The following is a 22,780-nucleotide window of genomic DNA, read 5'->3' as shown; positions in this document are numbered from 1 at the left end:
TTTTAATTGATTATAAGGAAAAACTACCTCCTTTGAAATGAAATTATGTATGTATCATTATTAAAAATGTATTTACGCCATGAAATCATAATACACCGCACCATACCCGGTCTTAAACGGACGAATCATAGATATACCGGTGACCGTTTTAAATACGTGGAAGCTCGAGAAAGGAAAAATTATACGGTTTATTCATTAAATATAATTGTGGCGCATCTCCGATTTTTATATTGGCTCTACAAGCCGATATGGATTTTTACTGCCTTACAAAGAAGTTTAGTAACAGATTTTTGACAATAAATGGATATTAGCTATTTGCTTAACCTATCTGGTCTACGTTCTGGGTTCAAACACATATTGAAAAACAACATGTGAATTTTGCCAGACCCGAAATCCAATGCAAGCGCATACATTACTGCTGGGCCATCGTGGAGTCTATACATAAACTATATAGTCTATTTATTTATTAGGTATTCAAGGTTCGTTAGAATAATGAGCGGCGTTGATTTATAAATTACTAATTACGCGTTAAATTGGAGTGCTGAGGATTGAACGAATACTAGTGCACTGCTCCTCATATATTATTTTCATCATCTGTATGTAGGGATTGCAATACCGGTATTTCAAGACCGGTATCTCAGTATTTTCGATGCCGAAATATCGATTTTAAAAAGCAGACAGTACTGATATATTTTTTATTGAAAGTGGAAACAAAATGTATTAATTAACATAAAATATTTTAAAAGGACAAACAGCAGCATCTCTACCATATCTTACTTTTGCAATTATATTGCAATCCCTATGTAGGTACTCATTTATTCCTCATCAGCACAGATATATTGTCAGAAAAAATAGTATTTAATTAATGTTAATTTTATAAAAATCATAGATAAAAATAGTTGAATACAATACGTGTCTCGTTTGCAAAGTAAATGCTATCGATTTTTATGTTTTCTTATAGAATTCAACTACATATATAAGTAGGTTTTAAAGATAATGTCTATTCATATTTTATTATTCTTTTCTTAAAAAAACAATATTAATTATAAACGTTATCAATATTGATAGATATCTTTTTACATTACAACACTACTTTGTTAAGAGTTGTATTAATTATAAAAATATATAAACCGCACATTCATTTATCGGAAAACAAGTATCTAGTTAGATACTAGATGACCGGTTACAAATAGACGAAGAACCACGTCTTTAAAATCTCTATCGACCGACTTAATGACCCACTGGCTTACATAAAATACTAGTCGACTGGTCACTCATCCAACAGATACTGTGAATAATCGAAGAAGATCTAGATATGATAAGATTTGATTCGCAGCATTTTTTGTATTTGAAATATCACTTTCTCGGTTCCATGATTTTATGAATGAATGTATATTTTATTTTAGCAGCATATTATGCGTTGCGAATTTCGTTCCACAAATTTGCATTCTAACTAATTCTATAAAGAAATGTATTAAAACATTCTTTATTATTAATAAACGCACTTTTTACGGGTACCTACTAAACATATTAAATCTTTAATGACTTCTTGAATTTATATACCTAGAGCATAGATTATAGATACATCCTAGAGCCTAATGCATGAAGTTTCACAAATCCTTAAGCTATTTACCCGTTGATCGGATAATAATGAATATCATAAAAAAATACATTTAACAAAATCCAAAATGGTGGACGTCGTCATAGTGACAGCAAACGATTTTATACACTTCTTAGAATAACGATAAGAATGAATCTCGGCAGGACGTTGAACTATGTTACTCGATTAGGTACTTAATAAATAGTTACTGGGAATACTATGTCCGATATTCAATTGTATTTAATTAAAACACTGATAAAATCTAATATATAAAAATTAATATTTGTGTGTTTGTTTGTTCGTATTGAATGCGCAGCCATACCGTTCATCCGATTGCGATAAAACTTTGTAAACTTATTGCTTGCACTTGCGCGAAGAGTATAGGCTATACTAATATATAAAAATGAATGTATGTCTGTCTGTATGTCTGTATGTCTGTCCCGTATGCGTTCCTATACCATTCATCCGATTGCGATGAAATTTTGTTAAGTGGTTATATGCACACCCATAAAGGTTTCTGAATTAGAAAAATCATCATCTTCTTCTTCTTCTTCTTCTATTCTATATTTTTCTATTCGTATGGTTCCTATACCATTCATCCGATTGCAATGAAATTTTGGTAAGTGGTTGTATGCACACCCATGAAGGTTTCTGAATTAGAAAAATCATCATTTTCTTCTTCTTCTTCATTCTATCTTCTTTTATTCGTATGGTTCCTATACCATTCATCCGATTGCGATGAAACCTTCGTCAGTTGTTGTGTTAACACCCGCAAAGGTTTCTGAAATAGTACAATCATCTTCTTTTTCTTCTTCTTCTTCATTCTATCTTCTTTTATTCGTATGGTCCCTATACCATTCATCCGATTCCAATGAAACCTTCGTCAGTTTTTGTGGTAACACCCGCAATGGTTTTTGAATTAGTACAACCATCTTCTTCTTCTTCTATTCTATATTTTTTTATTCGTATGCGTTCCTATTCCATTCATCCGATTGCAATAAAATTGTCGTCAGTAATTGTGCCAACACCCGCGAAGGTTTCTGAATTAGTACAACCATCTTCTTCTTCTTCTTCATTCTATCTTCTTTTATTCGTATGGTCCCTATACCATTCATCCGATTGCGATGAAACCTTCGTCAGTTGTTGTGGTAACACCCTCAATGGTTTTTGAATAAGTACAACCATCTTCTTCTTCTTCTTCTATTCTATATTTTTCTATTCGTATGGTTCCTATACCATTCATCCGATTGCAATGAAATTTTGGTAAGTGGTTTTATGCACACCCATGAAGGTTTTTGAATTAGAAAAATCATCATCTTCTTCTTCTTCTTCATTCTATCTTCTTTTATTCGTATGGTTCCTATACCATTCATCCGATTGCGATGAAACCTTCGTCAGTTTTTGTGGTAACACCCGCAATGGTTTTTGAATTAGTACAACCATCTTCTTCTTCTTCTATTCTATATTTTTTTATTCGTATGCGTTCCTATTCCATTCATCCGATTGCAATAAAATTGTCGTCAGTAATTGTGCCAACACCCGCGAAGGTTTCTGAATTAGTATAACCATCTTCTTCTTCTTCTTCATTCTATCTTCTTTTATTCGTATGGTCCCTATACCATTCATCCGATTGCGATGAAACCTTCGTCAGTTGTTGTGGTAACACCCGCGATGGTTTTTGAATTAGTACAACCATCTTCTTCTTCTTCTTCTTCTATTCTATATTCTTCTATTCGTATGCGTTTCTATTCCATTCATCCGATTGCAATAAAATTGTCGTCAGTAATTGTGCCAACACCCGCGAAGGTTTCTGAATTAGTACAACCATCTTCTTCTTCTTCTTCATTCTATCTTCTTTTATTCGTATGTGTTACTATACCATTCATCCGATTGCAATGAAACTTTGGTGAGTTGTCGTGCGCACGCCTGCGAAGGTTTCTGAATTAGTACAACCATCATCTTCTTCTTCTATTCGAATGCGTACCTACACCATTCATCCAATTGCAATGAAACTTTGGTGAGTTGTCGTGCGCATGCCCACGAAGATTTCTGAATTAGAAAATCATCTTCTACTTCTATTCGTATGCGTTCCTATACCATTCATCCGATTGCGATGAAACTTTTGTCAGTTGTTGTGCGCACACCTGCGAAGGTTTCTAAATTATTATTATATAAAATACAAAGTTTGTTGTTTGTTTGTTCCATCCAATTTTGTTTTTTTTTTTACTACATATTAATAACATTAATAACGTTTTCATATTTTGGATTCGATTTTAATTTGGTGTTCTTATGTTTGACCTTTACTCCTATTAGAATTATTTTCATATTGCCATATTGTATTACACTGATATTTTAATATTAAAAAAATAATTACCTTTTATTATTTTTCAAATATCTAAGATAAATATAACCACGAAGCGACCCTGTGCGAAGCCGGGTACTTCAGCTAGTAGTTAATAAAATATTTAATTTTTATAATAACTATGCATGTATAGTCAGTCATTCAATTTATATTGTCTCGTTTGCATATTTTTAGTATTTTTGACAGTTAAAATATTATGTGGAAACAAAAATTAAAAAAAAAACACATTATACTCATAACTTTGCGCGATGTGACATCACTGGTTTGGAGTTCAACAACAACTGTCATTGCATCTTCCTTTATGCATGTAATTTTGACGTTATTTCGATTTAATGTAATTTGACTATCTTTGCATTTGGACTATCCAAAGAGACATTTTGAATTTTTAAATTGAATTTTAAGTATAACTTTAAGTTGAATATTAACTGTTTTTATTACTCGGTAGCGATTGTAAAACGTTCCATGTTTTATATATTATAATGATGGCACATCATACATATATAATACATTCAAGTTTAAGCGTTTATCTTGACAATATCTGCACATTTAATTATATCTATTTGACTGAATCTAAAATTATGTTAAATGCTTGTAGATTTTGAGAAATGCGGCTGGTAACAGTATGAATTTATCTTGAAATGACTTGCAGTAAACTTAATCATTAGCGCTAGTAACCTTTTTTAGCTTCATTGTAATATATGTAGGCTCCGTACTACATAAAGAAGGTTTTCATTAATATCTGTCGCAACGGTATACTTTCCTATTATGCTATAAAGAATAATTTCGAAAAAATCTATAAGTACTTACGTATTCTATGTTATAAGTAGTTTCACTCATTTTCTAGACTAAAACCTATTTTTCAATAGATTTCGTTGTTGTACCAAAATTACATCGAATATTGGCACCAATATTTTTTTAATTCACCCACTTTATAAATGAAAATGAGTTGACGGATTGTATAAAATAACAGTAACTTTATAATGAAAGTAACAATTTATACGGTGTTAATTTATTGGTTCACATTACACGGATGAGTGCGTTAACTCAACAGTTTTTTACTTTTAGGTGTCATTATAAAAATATACTTGTTGAAAGAATGTAACTACGTGATTGTCTCGAATACTTTTAACAAACAATTAATAATCTTATTTGATGTATATTGTCAATTTATGTATTATTGAAACATAATATATTTAAACTAGTCATATTAAGTTGTACATGGAAATATTTCTCCCGCAAGAAAAGACTTTGTTTATAAATTGAGCAGTAATAACATACCAAAAATCTATCTACTGGCGCCATTTTGGAGAATGGTTGATGCTTTTTAGTTTTTCATCAATATAATTTTTATTACATATAGCCAAATATCTAAAAAAAATCAAATAACACTTGAATATACATTTTATTAATAATATTTTTGTCGTATCTACAACTGTAACCAATACATGAAACCAATGAAAATATAATATTAAAATTTCCATAATTTCAACATTCGCAATATTTTACTGTGTCATTTTTTCATGAGTCAAAATTAATGATTTTTTTAACGTGTGCCTATATTTTAATGTTTAACTTTTATTCCAAACATTTTTTTAATATTTTCAGGCAATATTTTCCAAAATTATGGCCGTACCATAGCATGCACGAGTATAGATTTTAAGTTTTTTATTACTGAAAACTAGCACTATGCATATGCAAATTCTCCTCTTTAGGTGAATGATTACTATACAATATGTGCTATATGTATTCTTATATTGATGAATTTTGTAAGGTTAAGTATATTGAATTATTTTTGGATAAGTTAATTAAAGTAAGTAATCATATGTGATCAGTTTTTCATGATTTTATTGTTTATTGATTTTATTTTTGATACGTTGAAATATTAAAATTATATTAACATCAAGTTGACAAAGCTGGTCTTGATATGTATTAAATTACTTGATTTAAGTACTTCAATACCACAAAATTATTATATTTCATTTTCTTTAATATTACACTGTTATTCTTAGTAGAGTTAATTAACAGTTAACAATATTATAGTGAAAAGAGCGTCGGTGTGAATAACGTAAAAGCAGCAATTATGATATCCGCCAACTTACGACCATATTAATAATAATGAATGTATGTATGTAAATATATTTGTATTAAATATTATTTGAATCTATCGGATGTTATTTATAATTTCATATTATTTTAAATAAGCCGCTTGCCAAATAATCAGAAATGTACTCTCAATTTACGACAGACTTATTTTAATATTATTCAACGCAAAAAGCTTCGTCCACAAAATATATGGCCGTGCAATTTTAAAGACATATATTAGATAATCACATGCCCTTTCTTTTTCAAAGTGATTTGCAAGGCTTTTACGATACCATAAATAAAGTTTAACTCAACCACTCAAAGGGGTAGGAGTATTTAATGTTTCCTTGCATACAATAAAACAGCATCGATACATGTATTGTAACGTTTAAGGCCTGTCTGTTTACACAATTTTCAAGGTTCGCTGACAATAAAATCGAAAGCTTTCGATTCGTGTTGTTATGCCGGCGAGCGGCCGAGTAGATTTTAATGTATGTTCCATTTACGGAGGCAAGACGGAGGACTGGCCCATAGAGATGTACGTTATCTAGGCGGGTGTTTCCTTTTGCGTTTTCACGATGGTCCCGATAGAACGCAAAAGAAAAATGTGCGTGGGATGGTAACTAAAGCAGTCTTTTGTCGCAAAATGTAAGGAAATTCTTGCGGTGAAAGATTAAGTGCACGCTTTGTGCAGACACTGTGATCGTATACAGGTGTGATTGTTCTAAGTTATTCTTCCTTTGTTTTCAAAATAGAAACACGAAGTAGTTTTATTGCTACAATGAGCCCAGAACTACGTAAAGTCTTCAAACTAATACTTGAGTAAAGGAAACTTTCTTACATAATTTTAAATAGTAAACCTTTTTTGGTGAAATAATCATAAATTCTACTCTACTCCTGTTGATAAACCAATATTACATGTATCGTATTTTTTAACATCTAGGTACTTGGATTCTATATAAATAATAAATGTTACTTACCGAATTGTTTGTTATCTTTTCCTTTGTCAGATTTTCCTCTGGTGAAGTGAGCCAACCTAGCGTCATCCTCTATGTCGTCATAGTCAGGCTGTAAAGGACAGAAAAAACATTTGATTAAATTAACATAATATTAATTATCTCTATGCAATAATTATAACACTTTTATAATAAATTTCTTATATTATGTTTCAACAGTTTTTGATGTACCGAATGGTATTGAAAACTGTTTTATAATATTAATTCTGTAGTACGATGACAAAAGTCGATATGTCCGTTTTTCTAAATAGTTCAGAAGAGCAATTTTCATATCACTATCGATATCGCTATCAATATACATATCACAGAAATTATTTCTCCCAACCTTTAAGACCTGGACATACCATATTTTGATATATTGTAGATCCACTGATACGAGTCTGAAGGTATACATAAATAAATTTGCCAAAAAACAGACTATCATGTTTTGCCATCTTATTACAGAATTAAAAACGCACTCATTAAAAAATAATATTTATTAATATATATAAACATGATAGTCTGTTTTTTGGAAAATTTATTTATCACTCATAATGAATTATTCATTATGAGTGATAAACAAATTCATCGTTAACAGCAAGCAATACGCAACTAGAAAATTATAGGATTTAAAAAATATTGGTATAAAAGATAATAATATATTATGCAAAATATTAGTCACCAAGAATTTATTTTCTTATACAGGTCGTATTATAATAATTCATTAAAGATGTCGATGTTTTATAATGTATTTTAAGTTTATCACTCCACCCTAATGGGCAAATTCTAAAAAGGCAAAAAAATGTTACTGAGTAGATCGGATGCATTAGTTCCGAGCGCTCGAATAAATCTCTCGATAAAAATAACTTAAGAGTGTTGGACAATCCCTTTCGCAGGTTGTTCACCTTCCTAAGATACCACCAGAGTACGATTAAATAATTAGTGAACGAGGGTGTTAGATGTTAAAATAATTTATCTAATCTAAATAATTAATAGTCAAAATAATTTCATTCAATCATAAAAAATAGATTTGCAGTGGAATGCTTAGTTAATCTTAATACATATGGTAATAGTAAAATAGTCATTATACATAATTTGGCCTGGTAGCTTAATAAATGAGTAAAGCATTCCTTCTATAAACCAAAGTTGTGGGTACAACTTATCTTTCCCTTGGTTCAAGATTTTTGTAAATAATTATATTTCTTTAGCTGTTAAAAATATGTATTTCCAATAAAATACTTCAATAAATAAATTCTACAAAAAATCTTTTAATTGCGAGTTATTTTATTTAATCCTCCATTATCAAGAATAACAATATATTATGAAATATATATATATCTACAAAAAAGTAACTAGTAGAATTTAGTACAATTATAAACTATTGTATAAAAAACATTTATGTGTTTTTCTCAAAGCCTGGGTGTTTGTGATTGTTCAAAATTACTAACAAACCACCTTGTACGAAAAAGCAAGGACATGGTTATTAATAATTCAAAAAAAAAACTATTGTATAAAATAATACTAATTGAACCGAAAACTAAGAATTTGTATACAATCTGTTCATCGTCATAATATAATTGATATACATAAAATAAAATCAATTCGCATTTATATTTTGAAGTATTTTTAGACCCAGACAGGTACTCAAGACTGTTATATTCTCTCTTTTTCTCCCGAAATAATCAGCCCACCGGATAATGGACAAAACTTGTCGTTGCCAAATTTCTTTGTAGAGGAAATTAATCTCGGTTTTGAATCATTCCCGATGATTTATTTTTCGAAAATTCTTCGAATTATACAAAAAAACCTTTATAGGTATGCAAAAGATTTTGATTATAGATGTTTGTATGAAGATATTAGTATTTTCCCGCATTATTTATTCTACCTCTTAGTCTCAGGTTAAAATAAGCTTATTTTGCAATACTTGACACTAAATAAATGAATAACCAAAAAAAAGCTCAAATATTTTTTCTTGATAATCTTTAAAGCTTCACATACTTTAACGTTCTGCAACAAATTGAATGTAGAAGAGTAATGTTACTATTTATCATTGTCAGTCGGACAATTTGTTAAGGAAGCTTTAAATCAGCAAAGAGCTTTCTGGGTCCTAAAGTCTTCTCACTTTTTTTCTCAGGAGCGTTCGGGGCGTTAATTTTACTAATGTGACACATGAACGATAAATAATTTTGTGTTGAGTTGCATAAGCGCCTTAATGGATACAAAGAAGGGTCTTGTAAGAAAAGCGCGATGTATTATTGTATTTGGGGAACGTGTAGGTACTTTGTACGATTTTATTACAATAAAATAATTTCTAGAGAAGGAAAATATTGTAATTTTTATTATAAAAATATTTCTCTTTTATATTTTTGTTGTTTTTATAGATACAAGAAATTAGATTATTAGGAAAAACCAAAATATATTTTAATTGGACGTGAAACAGTCATAATATTATTTACTTTTATTATTATTTTTACATATCGTAATATGGTACTTATATAATTATATTATATCAAGTTAATTGAATGATAACAATATTATATACATCCCCTATTTCCAGATTTATTCAATTAAGCTAATGGCACTACTAGCAATTTTCTTTTAATAAGATCTAATCAATAATCATGGGATGGTACTACTAGTGATTTGGTAACTATACCCCAATTTTATTCAGAATTTACTATAAATTTCATAAGTTTATATTAAGTCACAAATTTAAAAAATAAAGAAAAATCATTATACACGCGACTAAGTATTCATAATAGGTATATTTATCATTCTTTTATCTTTCAAACAAATCCTAATTTTCCTATTAAAGTTAGCTTTAAAATGTATTTGTTTATTAATTATCGTATTTACTTTATTATCTTAAAAACGAATGACACTTTATATTATAATAGCAGAAATAAATACACAGGTAGGTAGGGATTGAAATACAGATATCACACCGGTAGATATCCCAGTATTTTTCGATACCGAAATACCGGTTTTAAAAATCAGATAATACCGATATACTTGTATTTGGTATTTAAAGTGGAAACAAAATGTATTGATTAAAGCAAAGGGTTTAACATGACTGTATTTTTGTCAGGTTAGGCGATGTCTGGTTTACTACCATTGTCTTTCAATGCCCTGCAGACCAGCAATAGCACATGCTATAAAATATTGATATTTTAAGGAGATTATTATAATTAATATATTGGTAGATACTGTTTTTTTCCATATATTTCACTGCCGGTATTCAATATGAAATACTGAAATACTGGTATTAGTATTTACATTCGGTATTGTAATCCCTACAAGTGGGTTCTAAAGTATGATTTAAATTTCTAGTTTATTATTATTTTCTTTAATAAGTAGGCACTTACTAACTTCATACTGAGAGTGAATCAATTTCATTAAGGGCTAAATAATAAAAAAAACTCTGACTATACTAAAATGTAATTAAATAGTAGAATTGTTTAACCATTTATATTCTCAGATGCAACTTCACGTGCGTGGAAATTAGGCAGGACTAATCTGATTATTATTACGGTTTAAACTATCGACTGTACATACACCAAGCCTGTATCACCACTTTTTGTCGCTCGGCGCTCAAATTATACTCATGGTTTTGTGGTATGTATTTCAAAGCTATAGGGTGATACGATTTGATATTGGTATCAATAGACATGACCTAATATGGCATTCACTGAATATAAGATATAATATATTAGTTAGGTATTTAACTTAATTTTGGACATTCTGTACGATTGTATTAAAATATAATACTTGCAATATACCTATTATAGCAGGTGTAATAATTTAAGCAATTACGCAATAAAGTATTAATACCACTGTATATTAGATATAACCAGATTTATTATGCCTTCTATAAATCGCTCTGAATCGCTTACCCTCTTGTGTTTTTAATTGGCCATTTCCTTTCAAACTTGAGTCGAATTAAGTCGAGTGTTGTACTGAACGACCTTGCGAAATATTTGTGAGCAGTCATAGTAATTTGATTGAGTCGGACTTTTAAGTATAACATTTAAGACATAGATAATTAAATATATTATTATTTGTGAAGCAATTCAAAGTTTTTACAATTAATGCTTCAGAAAAAAACTACAAGTAGTTACTTAGTTGTTTTACTCTTGTATTAAGAGTTGTATTATGATTGAAGTGAGAAATATCTCAGTTTATTATTATATATATGTAAATTACATATGTTAATTAAACAGTATATATTATTATTATATATATGTAAACATTCGTATGTATAATTTGATAAATATTTTATTTTGGTCGGATAATAAAAGTTTTTAAAAATATTTACATTAAAGTATAAAAATTTAATTATGTTGAATATTGGATTAAATAATAATTTAAATATAAAATACCAACAAAAGGAAAAATTAAATTGAGGAATTGATTTGTTTTGTAATCAAATATGTGAATATTGCTAGTTTTAAAAATTTTGATTATTAATAAAAAATAATGTTAATGCAATATGAAATGTAATTAATAGATATTGGAACGTATTAACTTTACTATGTTTATAAATTTAGTATTATTTGGTACGTACTTTTATTGGAATGGTATAATACATTACTGATAACGTTATCGGTATCATATTATATTATGCTTGTAAACATAAGTGCCTGCATATCTCAATCCTCCAATAAAACTGTAAACGCATTTATCTGTCTGGAACTAAGCAAATTGCATAAAACAACTTTATTTTTCTAGATTAAGACCGGTATCAATAATCCACTCCGACACCTCAGACTGACTTATTCGACAATAATATTCTATTACATATAACACATGCTCATTATCTGGAATCGAGCTTAAAACCACAAGGAAACATTACCCAGCAGTAATGGATGGAAACTGCGTTATCGTGTGAAACAATATCATATATTTTTACGTCTGGGTCTCGTTATCCGCAACATTGTACTTAAACTTTGTTCAATTCAGTACAGTATATATACATCAGTATGCTTAATGCACATCAAGTAATATAGAGTATACTATATACGTACTGAAAGAGATTTTTTCAGTTAATTGAGAGATAAAAATGAAACCAGACATAAGTACCTAAGCATCATTATATACTTTATTGTTTTCTGTTTATTTACCGCAAAACCTTACTTGCGGTAAATAATCATAGTTCATCTTACAGATATTATATTATGTTATATGCATAATACAATCACACTTATGTACTGGTATTAGTGAATGATATCATGTTTAAAGTGCATACTTTTGTCTAAATTTTTAAATATTCTAGAATTTAATATAATGCGTAGATCACCTGAAAACTGGAGATGAAATAATATATATGTAGAAATCAATCTAATACCCCGTTTACACGTGCATGGATTTACTGCTGACAATGCGTATTATCGCAGCCATAAAAAAAACCACGTGCAAATTGAAAGATTGCATGCATGAATCAAAAAAGTTCAAAAGCTTCTGAATTTTCACGCGACAATTGGACCGTTCAATATCTGCGCCTGCGCAGTAGAACGATAGTAACGAATCTGCCGGTATAAAAACGAACAACACCGCGAAAAGACTCATTTTAAGGTTAACCGATTTTCACGACCTGTCAAATAATACCAAATAATGATAACATCGCGTCTCGCTTACTCTTAAAGAATAAGATGGGTGATACAGTCAGCACTTAGTAAACCGTTATTATCGCGATAGTTTAAAATATACACTATTGGTTCAAGGAAATCCATGTACGTTTACAGGCACTATAACATTAAATACGCAGATGATATATTACACAATAGTCATTGCAAGATCCAAAAATGAAATAGCTTCATTTCTTGAATGCAAATAGGTATTTTGTTTACATTTGATCTTGTATTACAATTGCTGGAGTATGTTAAAAATAGATTAATCACAAAATGGGTATTGTAAAAGGAGTAATGGCAGTCTTGAATAAAATTTCAAAAAATAGTACCATATCAAAATAGACCAATATTTTTTCAGCCAAAATTCTGGTTTTATCCATCGTTCTTTAGAGTTGCGAGACTAAGACAATTAAAATAAACATGAAAAATGTATGCAGTTAATGACTAGAAAACATAATATTATATTCCTACGTTCTGGAAGAAAAGAGCGTTGAATACGTCCCCTTTAAAACATATATACAAAGAGTTCTGCGCTACTGCTACAGTTTTCTTAATAATTATGCAGACTGAGGAATGAAGGGATCGCTGGAGAAACAAAACTATTATATTTGAAAGTAGCCAAGAATTTGAGCAATAAATTACATTAAAACGGAGATTATAATATATAGAAATATAATATACAATATATAGCAGTGGCTAAGAGTGGAGGTAGGCTCTTAAGATCCGTCATAAATAATACACACTAAACTTTATTAGTAAAACGTATCTGTTTTCATTGAACTAAGACTACAATGTGTAGATAGTGTTTGTTAGTTTTTAAAAATTAAATAAACACTGCCTAATCTAAGCCAAAGTAGACATTCGTTTTTCTATAAAATATTTAAAATTACTTAGGTAATAATAAAAGTAACTTTAGGTATTTTATAGATATTAGTGTATTTTTATCGATTATGGTTTGGTCAAGCAGGGCTTAATGAATTAAAAAAAACTAACCAACACCATCTGTAATATTATGTATTCTTAATTCAACAAAAACAAATAATTATGACAGAAAAAGTGTGCACTATTTTTGTCGGATCGCCCATAGCATACCAAAACTATTATGGTTTGGTTTAGGCAGGGTTCAATTGAATTTTAAAAATTAACCAACACCATCTATAAATTGTAGTATTCGTTCAATGGAAACAAATAAGTATAACTGACAAAGTTTAGTGTTCACTATTTATGTCGAATCTTAACAGCCTACCTCCACCCTTCACCACTGATATATAGAGTCTTTTAGATACTTAATGGCAAATGTGAAAATATATAGTATAATTGAATATAACAACAAAATAATGATAAATGAACATTTTCAAAAGTTTTTTTTATATTATTATTAAGTTTTACATTTTCCAAACGAAAATTAAATAAAACGAAAAGTCCATCGCCCGAAATGCGATATTTGTAAGTTTGTTTCCGATATCAAGCATTTTTTTAATATATGGATATGTTTTTGAAAATTATATATACTTACCATGTAAATAAAATATGTGATAGGTATTGAATTATTCACGTCAATCAAATTACTATCACTTTTAAAGATGGCATTAAAATGTAATGTGTATTTAAATTGTTTAATACCGGCGTAAATATACTGCAAAACACTACATAAAATCCGCAAACTTGACATTGGAATCATATTTCTGAAGACTTAAATGCAATTTTATAGATATGGCATACAGGTAATGTAATAAAAATATGCTTTTAATAATAATTTAATAATAGCATTTTACCACTGTATATAAATAGCAAAATAAATAATAATGAAATTTTTATTAGTTCCTAACTATATCCTATATGTCTCATTTCTTTTTGTTTTAGTTTGAAATTGACTTAATAAACAGAAACCGTATGTGAAAAATTAAAAGTGTCTCATGAATAAACATCCCCATATAAACGGATTCTGCATAAACGACCATAAACATAATAAGTGGTTAAAAATGAACTCTACCTTCGAGGGTTAATTTTAAGATTGGTGTTAATTTTTATACACCATCATTATTATGTTATATTTATACATATACTATATGCATACATATGTATATGCATACATATGTATATACATACATATACTATATATGGTATAAATATTACATCTTATGTAGAGTTCATTAAAAGCCTCATGTGGAGATGGGCTGGACACATTGCTCGAATAAGAGACAATCGTTGGACACAATTAGTCATCCAGTGGTATCTAAGAGGTACAAAACGTCCGCAAGATAGACCTAGAGATCGATGAAATGATAAAGTGCTGCGGAAGTACGTGGCAATGCAATGCACAGGACCGAGATAAATGGAAGCAGCTTGAAGAGGCCTTCATCCAGCCGTGGATAGATTCAGGTTGATGATGATGATGTTATAATTATGTGAGAGAAGTATCGTAAAACTGCATAATATGTTTTGTAGGTAAAAAATAACTAAATAATATGCCTTATTTTTTTTTCAAACTTGTCATATTCTGCAAAAGTGTCGACGTTAGGTACGGCAGGGTGTATTAATTGGTCATAAATCTTCGTGTGATATGAAAATGTCGGGACAACTGTTTTTAGATTGCTTCCAGTATATTATGAACAATCTCTAGATTCCCCAGCTGTTAGAAGAGTGAAGTGAGTGAGATGTAAAAATGAATTTGCAACGCGATATAACTACCAGCTAATTTATTCATTAGAATCAGTAACCTTTTTTCAGCCTTGCTTTGACAATATACAAAAGTTTCACCGACATAGGATAAAATTTTTCTTTGTAATGAAATATGTTTTAAAATCAAGACGTTATTGAGATATTATATCTAAGCTAAGGCAATGTCTTTTTTTCTATTTGAAATCATTAAATATAATAGGTATATCTATCTCATTGTATAGTGTTTTTTAATGTTATTGAAGTGATTGCGAATAATAATAAATGGCCAATAATAATTATAAATATAGTGCTCGCACTATATTTATATAATTATATGGATGAAAAATACAAAATCAATTACGGTCGAATCATTTGTTTTTTTTTTTCATATGAAATAAGAGTATCAGCATTCCTATACCGCTGATAGATAAAATCACAATCATTACTTTTGCTATATAATATAATAACAATTTTATCTCTATACATTTTCAATAAAGGCTTAACTTTTCAATTATGTTTCACGCAATGGGGTGAGTACCTTCTGTGTGCCTCCATTTTACGTGTGATTGCTTGATGGTTCCACTGGCCGGATTGCTTTACTTATCTTTTTTATTTCGTGTTGTACTGGATACATGGACATACGCCGACCACAATTTCATTTTTGATTATGTGCATCTCGCTCGGCGAAGTGCATCGGTAAATAAAAATACAATTAATGAAGCCTGAGATCTGAGATAGGGCTTCTGAATGCACCAACATTATATGATCTTTGCGGTCGGCCAGGTAATTCAGTGATAATAATTTTCTGTGAACAGAGAAAAAATCTCCAAGTGCGCTTTGCCCTTATTTTCTCAATGTATTGTTCATATCAAATTACGCATATCATATAAATATTTATAGAACTTGTCTATTATGATTCAATCATTTTAACCAACGTAATATTATGAATATAGTCTATCTTCTTACGATATTTGGCAAAAAAAATTATTGCCAATAGTATTACAAAGCATAATGGAACAAATTTAGAAAACATTATTTGCTTTTTAAAAATATTGTATTACTTAGTATTATTGGATTTAAATTTGGTAGATTTGAAACGTACCTAGATAAAATATAATTAATATTGATGAGGTTGAACTAACCTACTTTTGATAATACCAATTGGGGTGCAATAACTATGTTTTCCATGCACATATAATCTATACAATGCACTATAGATCTTGGCCGCCTCCTATGAAGGTTTCTTAATTAGAAATTATTTTTATAAAAAAAGGTTGGTAGGTAGCCATTCATTTGACATACTAACATCACATTGAAAAAAAAAAACACCTAAATTTACCATATACATGATCTAAATTCATGACCTACGACTTCAAAAGTTTTTATTAGGTATATTTAAATACCCACTTACGTTTGGTGTGCAAAAATTACTTAGGTAGATAGTTGTTCTCTTTGAAATATCTCATTTATTCTGATCTCTTTTTGACATTTTCAATTAAAATTAATGGCATGACTCAGGATATTCTATGAACTTTTGCATTGAACCGCGTAAATAATCGATACGATACTACGTTAACTAAGTAGGTAGTGCATAAAAAAGTATATGTAAAAAATTGCGGAGTGATTTTGAAAATTTCAATTACAAGGCAGACTGTAACTCAATGGTTAGGCCGCTACGCTCCGATTGTCGGAGACTTTTGTGCCATAACAAGATGTCTAAGGGGTATTAAAAGGGATGAAATGATTTTAGATTACATATTTTAAATCTATACAAATTTCTTAGCGTATTTTTACGTGTAGTTAAATTTGATTTTTTTCTATCATGCTTAGCTTCTATTATTATTAATATATTACCACTACTACTGTGTGATATTACAAAACGTAATTTTTCTACTTCTTTGTTAGCATTTAATTTAGTTTTAATATAAACCTAACAGCTGTTATCATACTATTTTTGTTTTACGTAAACTTTATTATACGCTATAGATTAGTATGAATATATTTTATTAATAAAATGTGGTCGTAGTATCCATTATATCCTTAAATTAATTAAAATTGAATAAAAATAATTTATCGATGCACTATATTTATTAATGACAAGTTTTGGGCAAAGGAATTCACAAATACATTTTAACCTACCTGCAAAATAATCAGTTGCATAAAATATTTATTTTTAATTTATTATTTAAATATATTTTAGCCTTCTTTATTTATATGAAAATATAAAAAATATATTTGTTTATATCCATACGTAAATCATGTAAAAATACTTATTACAAATCCGTTGATAAAAAATACAATATTATTTTATCGTAAACTTTCTTACCTTAGGTATGTCATGAGGGTAAATTCCATTCTCTCGGGGTGGTAGTTTCGGAGGCTTGTCTCCTCTTCTTTGTTGTCCACCCGCTTGCATAATTAGTTGTTCTCTAGTATTCGCAACCATTCCATGGCCATTTTGAGCGCCATTCCCGTGTCCATTGAATCCTGAACTTCCACTAGAGCCCGATCCTGTGAGACCATTTCCGGCAATGCTGTAAGGATCTTCATCTGGGATTGGAATTCTAGGTCTATTTTTTATGTCCATTGGCCGTTGAACTGAAAAGAATAAAAAGATCAATAATATTTTTTTATCCAAAGACATAGAATATTCAAAATAAAACATGAAATAATAAATAACCAAGGATTCATCGTGTTACTAATACTTTATCAAAGTGGCATTTAAATACTTTAACTATTTTTTTCTCAAAGTTGTATTACTTACAAAACGATTTATTGTTAAGATAAACTTCTAAGCAAACCCAGGACCATTGAAAAAAATTAAATACATTAATTTATTTATTCCTCATGTTTACTTTTTATCATTTTTTTCCACTTGTAAGCTTTGGATCCTATGCCATGTCAACAAATAAATGTATTTTGTCATTTTTTCTAATTGCAGATTTCGTGATCGCAATAAAAAAGCTTTCATCATTTAGATGTAATTAATTTTACCGATGATGTTGACAGCTGTCAAAATATAAAGTAAGAAGCACGTACTAAAACGAAAAATAAACCTGATTTTACTTAGGAACTATTCTTGAAATGCGTATAAATCAACGATTTAGTAAAGTGATACTTTTTTGTCCTCTACGAGTTGAAGGTAAACGTTTCGTTTTTTATTATTATTATTCGTTTTCTACTCAACCAAGTCGATATTTTGTAAGCATTTTCTTTCAGTCTGATTTACAATAAAAACAAATTACCAACTTATAAATAGTACTGCCTTCTAGTATAATTCTGCTTTTTTATAATTATTTACTTACTTAAGGTTTTTTTTAATTGCTTAGATGCCTGTTTCGTAAACAAAAACAAAATAATATACTGATTATTAATATATTTCAGTAAAAAAGAGACATTCTAAATGACATAAATATTTGATTTATAATGTTGAACATTTCATCATCCTGAAATCAATTTGGTTCTTGGCCGCCTATATGACAAGTTTTTACTTTTCTCTGATTGCCTCAAGATCACTTCTCTGCCTTAGCTTTGGTAGTTTTTACAGAGTCCACATTTTCATTGAAAAGGAGCCTGTTAAGTGTCACTCATTCTTGAGACATGGCCTGCCTAACAAAGACGCTTCACTACCTCGTGCGTAGGGAATTCAAAGAACTATCAATACTTTTCTTTCGATATAACATCCCTACTCATGCGATACGACAGGGGGATTATTAATTGTACAATGCGTTTTAAATATTTTTATAGTTGGTAAATTATAATAAATATAGTGCTTTCAATCACCCAAGCCAATAAATTAATATTTTTTAACAAATATATATATTTATGTAGGAAGGATAAAATTTATTTTTTGATTGCTATATTGTATAATTTATACACTATGAAAATTATAACATTTTACTAGAAAAGCAATTGTTATGCCTGTCATCGTGGGTAGCATTAAAGGTTGACTCAGAGATTTTCGAAGGTTTTGAAAAGACAATAGAACATAAAATACAATCCGACCTTCGTAAATGGTTGTCAGTAAAGTTATTCTATTTAAGGTTAAAGATCTATGATGACTTCAATAATTTTATGATGTAAAACTTATCAATGGAATATTTAAAAAAATATTTAGTCATCTAAGAAAATAGTGATTACTATTAACAATTTTGCTAAATTAAAATTAGTAATATAATAGGTACCTACCTATCATAGTTTCTTCAAATAATCTATATATATAATTTACTATAAGTATTAATATGGAGCTATTTTTTATAAATAAAAATATACAATAATTATATCAAGGATGCAATTATATTACATTTTTATGATTTCACATGACACGATTTATTATGTCGTAAAGATAGTAGAGTTTAATACGACTAACTCGTTCGACGCGGACGACACGGCTACCGTGTTCCCGTTAAACGGCCAGTAGATGCAATTAGCGTGTTATTTAAATGAGGTAATTAAAAAGTAATTAAAAGGTACGCAGTGATTGTGTTAAGTACAATGTAATAAAGATATGCATATATCTAGTTGTTGACGAAAGTAAATTATAAACTATTAGGAGTATTAAATTAATAATAAAAATGTATACATTATATATTATATAAAGTGTAATCAGTATTGTAATTATAATAATATCAACGAATTATCTAGTTTATTGCGTAATTTATCCTTCATATAGTTTAGTCATAGGTAGATATTTTTAAATCGGTATCAATAAAGACTATCTGACACTACTGACATGTATATTACTTATAAAAAATTAACATCTTCAATACAATTAATCTGCCATGATTATTACAGAAGTGTTTTATCACATCACTCATGCATTACAAAAGCTTAAGCAGATTAAAACTGTGTAATGAGCCTGCTATAACTGCTAGAACAATGGCGTGATCAGATTTGCTCTCACGTGTCCTCAAATGCCTTGCGTCACAGTCATAAATAGAGCCTGACATTTTCTGTGACAGCCTCATATTATAATAGAAATCTACCTACTGTGTCGACGAGACGTTGGCAGTTTTCCGCGAAAGGTCAACGGCAGGGAAAGACAGAAACCCGACGTGCGAAATACACTTCATATTCTGTTATTATTGTTTAGTCATAATTGAATTAAATCTTTATTGAATTATGACTATTATTATAACAAAATATCCCGCTAGATCTGTGAATGGACCTATAAATATATTGATTTCCTAATAGAGTGACTACGATTTGATTATTTGTATTTTTTCTTCAAAATTACAATATAATTATTACCTACGCAATGTCTTTAGTTTGATTGAAAATAATTCAATATTGTATATGTTTTTAAAGAAATACAGTATTCCTTATAAAAAAACGATATGTGTTCAACATAAGATATTCAAACTATATGAATATATTGGAGAATATTTATCATTTTGTAAAATTATATAATTATATGTTTACAAATTATATATATAATAAATTATATAAGACACTATTTATACTGCTCTAGGTAGATGCAATGGAAAATAACACTGTAAATAAAATCAAAGATTCACCAAAATAACGGAAAAAAATAACATACAAATGATTCGTAGAGCTCATAGGACTTAATCTGAAATCCATTTATTATCAATTATTTTATAATACTATAAATGCTACTGCCTTAGATCACAGGTATATTACGAGAATAATATAATTGTAAAAATGGGCTCACTGAAATGAATGCAAGTTGAATATTTCATTGTAAGTTTCTGGAAAAATTCCAAACTGTTTAGTCCTTGAAACAAGTAAACTGTTCCCAAGTGAATGTCACGTGTTGTCATAGAGGAAAACTGCCGTTTGCTTATATCTAGCAGATAACCATACGTGATCGCAATATTTACTCGTGAATTTATTATTCGCAATAAACGTTCCCGCAAGGAAGCACTGAGTTGGATACTTAGCTGAAAGTTGCTCTTGACAAATGTCCGTTTTATCAGTTGAACATCGAAATCACGAACAAATGCTTGACGCACGCCTCAAATTAAGTTAGACGTAAGTATACGAGTATTATGGTTTTAACGGGCCATTTTGCCTACTGCTATTATTTCCGGAATGTTCTACTTCCAAAGGGTCATACCGGTTACGCATACAATATAAGACACCGTAGAACCGACATGAAAAAATGTTTTAAGTAAAAAAAAAATAACAAACGATTTTTTATAGTAGAGATTTAAATTGCCTATGGCTGTATTTTGATGAGAATTAATAGCTTTTAAATGCCAAACTAAACTTTAAAAACGTATACTGAAACATTAATCATAAAAAAACAAACATCTCTTTTTAAATTTACAAAAAAATACTTACAAATATATGCAAATAGCTCCCTAGAGTCTTTTATTTTTAAATGATATCCATAATACTATAACTCAGATAAGAAGTGATATTTAATATTATCTAACTAATATTGAATAATAATTACTCATCTAACTTAATGCATATTTCACGAATTAAAGATATCAATTTGTTTTAGCACCTGGGTGGATTTTTTATATGTTCATATTATTATGAAGTAACATCGTTTGATAAAAATTTCAAAGCGTTTTTTTGACAACTATATTTTTATGATTGATTTTGACGCTTGAGTTATTTTAGAATTCTTTTCAACGGCCTTGGTATCTGATTGGCGTAGGCGCAATGTGACCAACTGTATATTGCGTTTAATAATTACATTTTGATAATTCTTACTTTCATAACGTTTTGGAATTGAATTGAAAATTGTTTTTAGCAATGATTCCTCATTCAAAATTGGTCAAAGATAATTTCTACACATTTTTATAAACATACCGATTTTTTTAAAATGTTAATTACTTATAAAGTATATTTTTAAATGAAAATAGTTAATTACATATGTTTTATATAAAATAGAATATGTAATATAATAAAAATGGCTAAAAGTCTTAAATAAAAATTGGCAACAAAATATAAATTAAAAAATCAACAATCGCTTGATAATTATAGTCATTTAATGGTACCCAAAGTGTAGAAAACGTCTGAAAAGTAGACACATAGGTGACTGAATCGAGTAATGTATAGACATGATCGAGGGAAATAGAATCAGTTTGGAGAGTCACTATGAAAACATAATCGAAATGAAAAAAAAATATTTTGATTCATTAACCTGTAATTGATTTTTTAATATAAAATATGGGTTAGTGAAATAATTGGTTTAATTGTATGATTTTTAATTATTTCGTCACGTTTTTTTCTATTTTATTATAAATAAAAATTGACGATGATTAATTACTTTGAGTTATCATAAATGTGTGTTATTTTGGTTTCGCTTCCGTATAAATTTTCTTATTAATTTATCGATCAGCTTACGTGTTTCGTACCCGAATTCCTATACTATATAAGTACCATATTATATGGATTTAATCTTTGAACTAGATCTAGTCAAAATCTATAAATCGTATTTACTATATTATTATAACAAGGGTGACCATTATTTATT

At 29.0% G+C, this 22,780-nt stretch overlaps 1 protein-coding gene across 4 annotated transcripts in view; it reads right to left on the bottom strand.

Moving 5' to 3' along the window:
* The window catches only part of exp (expansion), a 214,384-nt gene that overhangs the window by 29,462 nt on the left and 162,142 nt on the right, over positions 1-22,780 (bottom strand). For all 4 annotated transcript variants that reach the window (XM_085947196.1, XM_085947193.1, XM_085947194.1 and 1 more), the window contains 2 exons: positions 17,654-17,925; positions 7,025-7,112 (listed from right to left, as the gene is read on the bottom strand). In XM_085947196.1, coding sequence (XP_085803322.1) covers positions 7,025-7,112; positions 17,654-17,925 — 360 coding nt within the window. The remainder of the gene's footprint in view (positions 1-7,024; positions 7,113-17,653; positions 17,926-22,780) is intronic.

The sequence above is a fragment of the Rhyacophila brunnea genome, unplaced genomic scaffold (assembly GCF_057557595.1).
Source record: "Rhyacophila brunnea isolate RB1 unplaced genomic scaffold, BYU_Rbru_1.0 scaffold_2, whole genome shotgun sequence".
NCBI classification, from domain to species: Eukaryota; Metazoa; Arthropoda; class Insecta; order Trichoptera; family Rhyacophilidae; genus Rhyacophila; species Rhyacophila brunnea.
The sequence above is the reverse complement of the archived record's forward strand: the minus strand, read 5'-3'. Positions and strand labels throughout refer to the sequence as shown.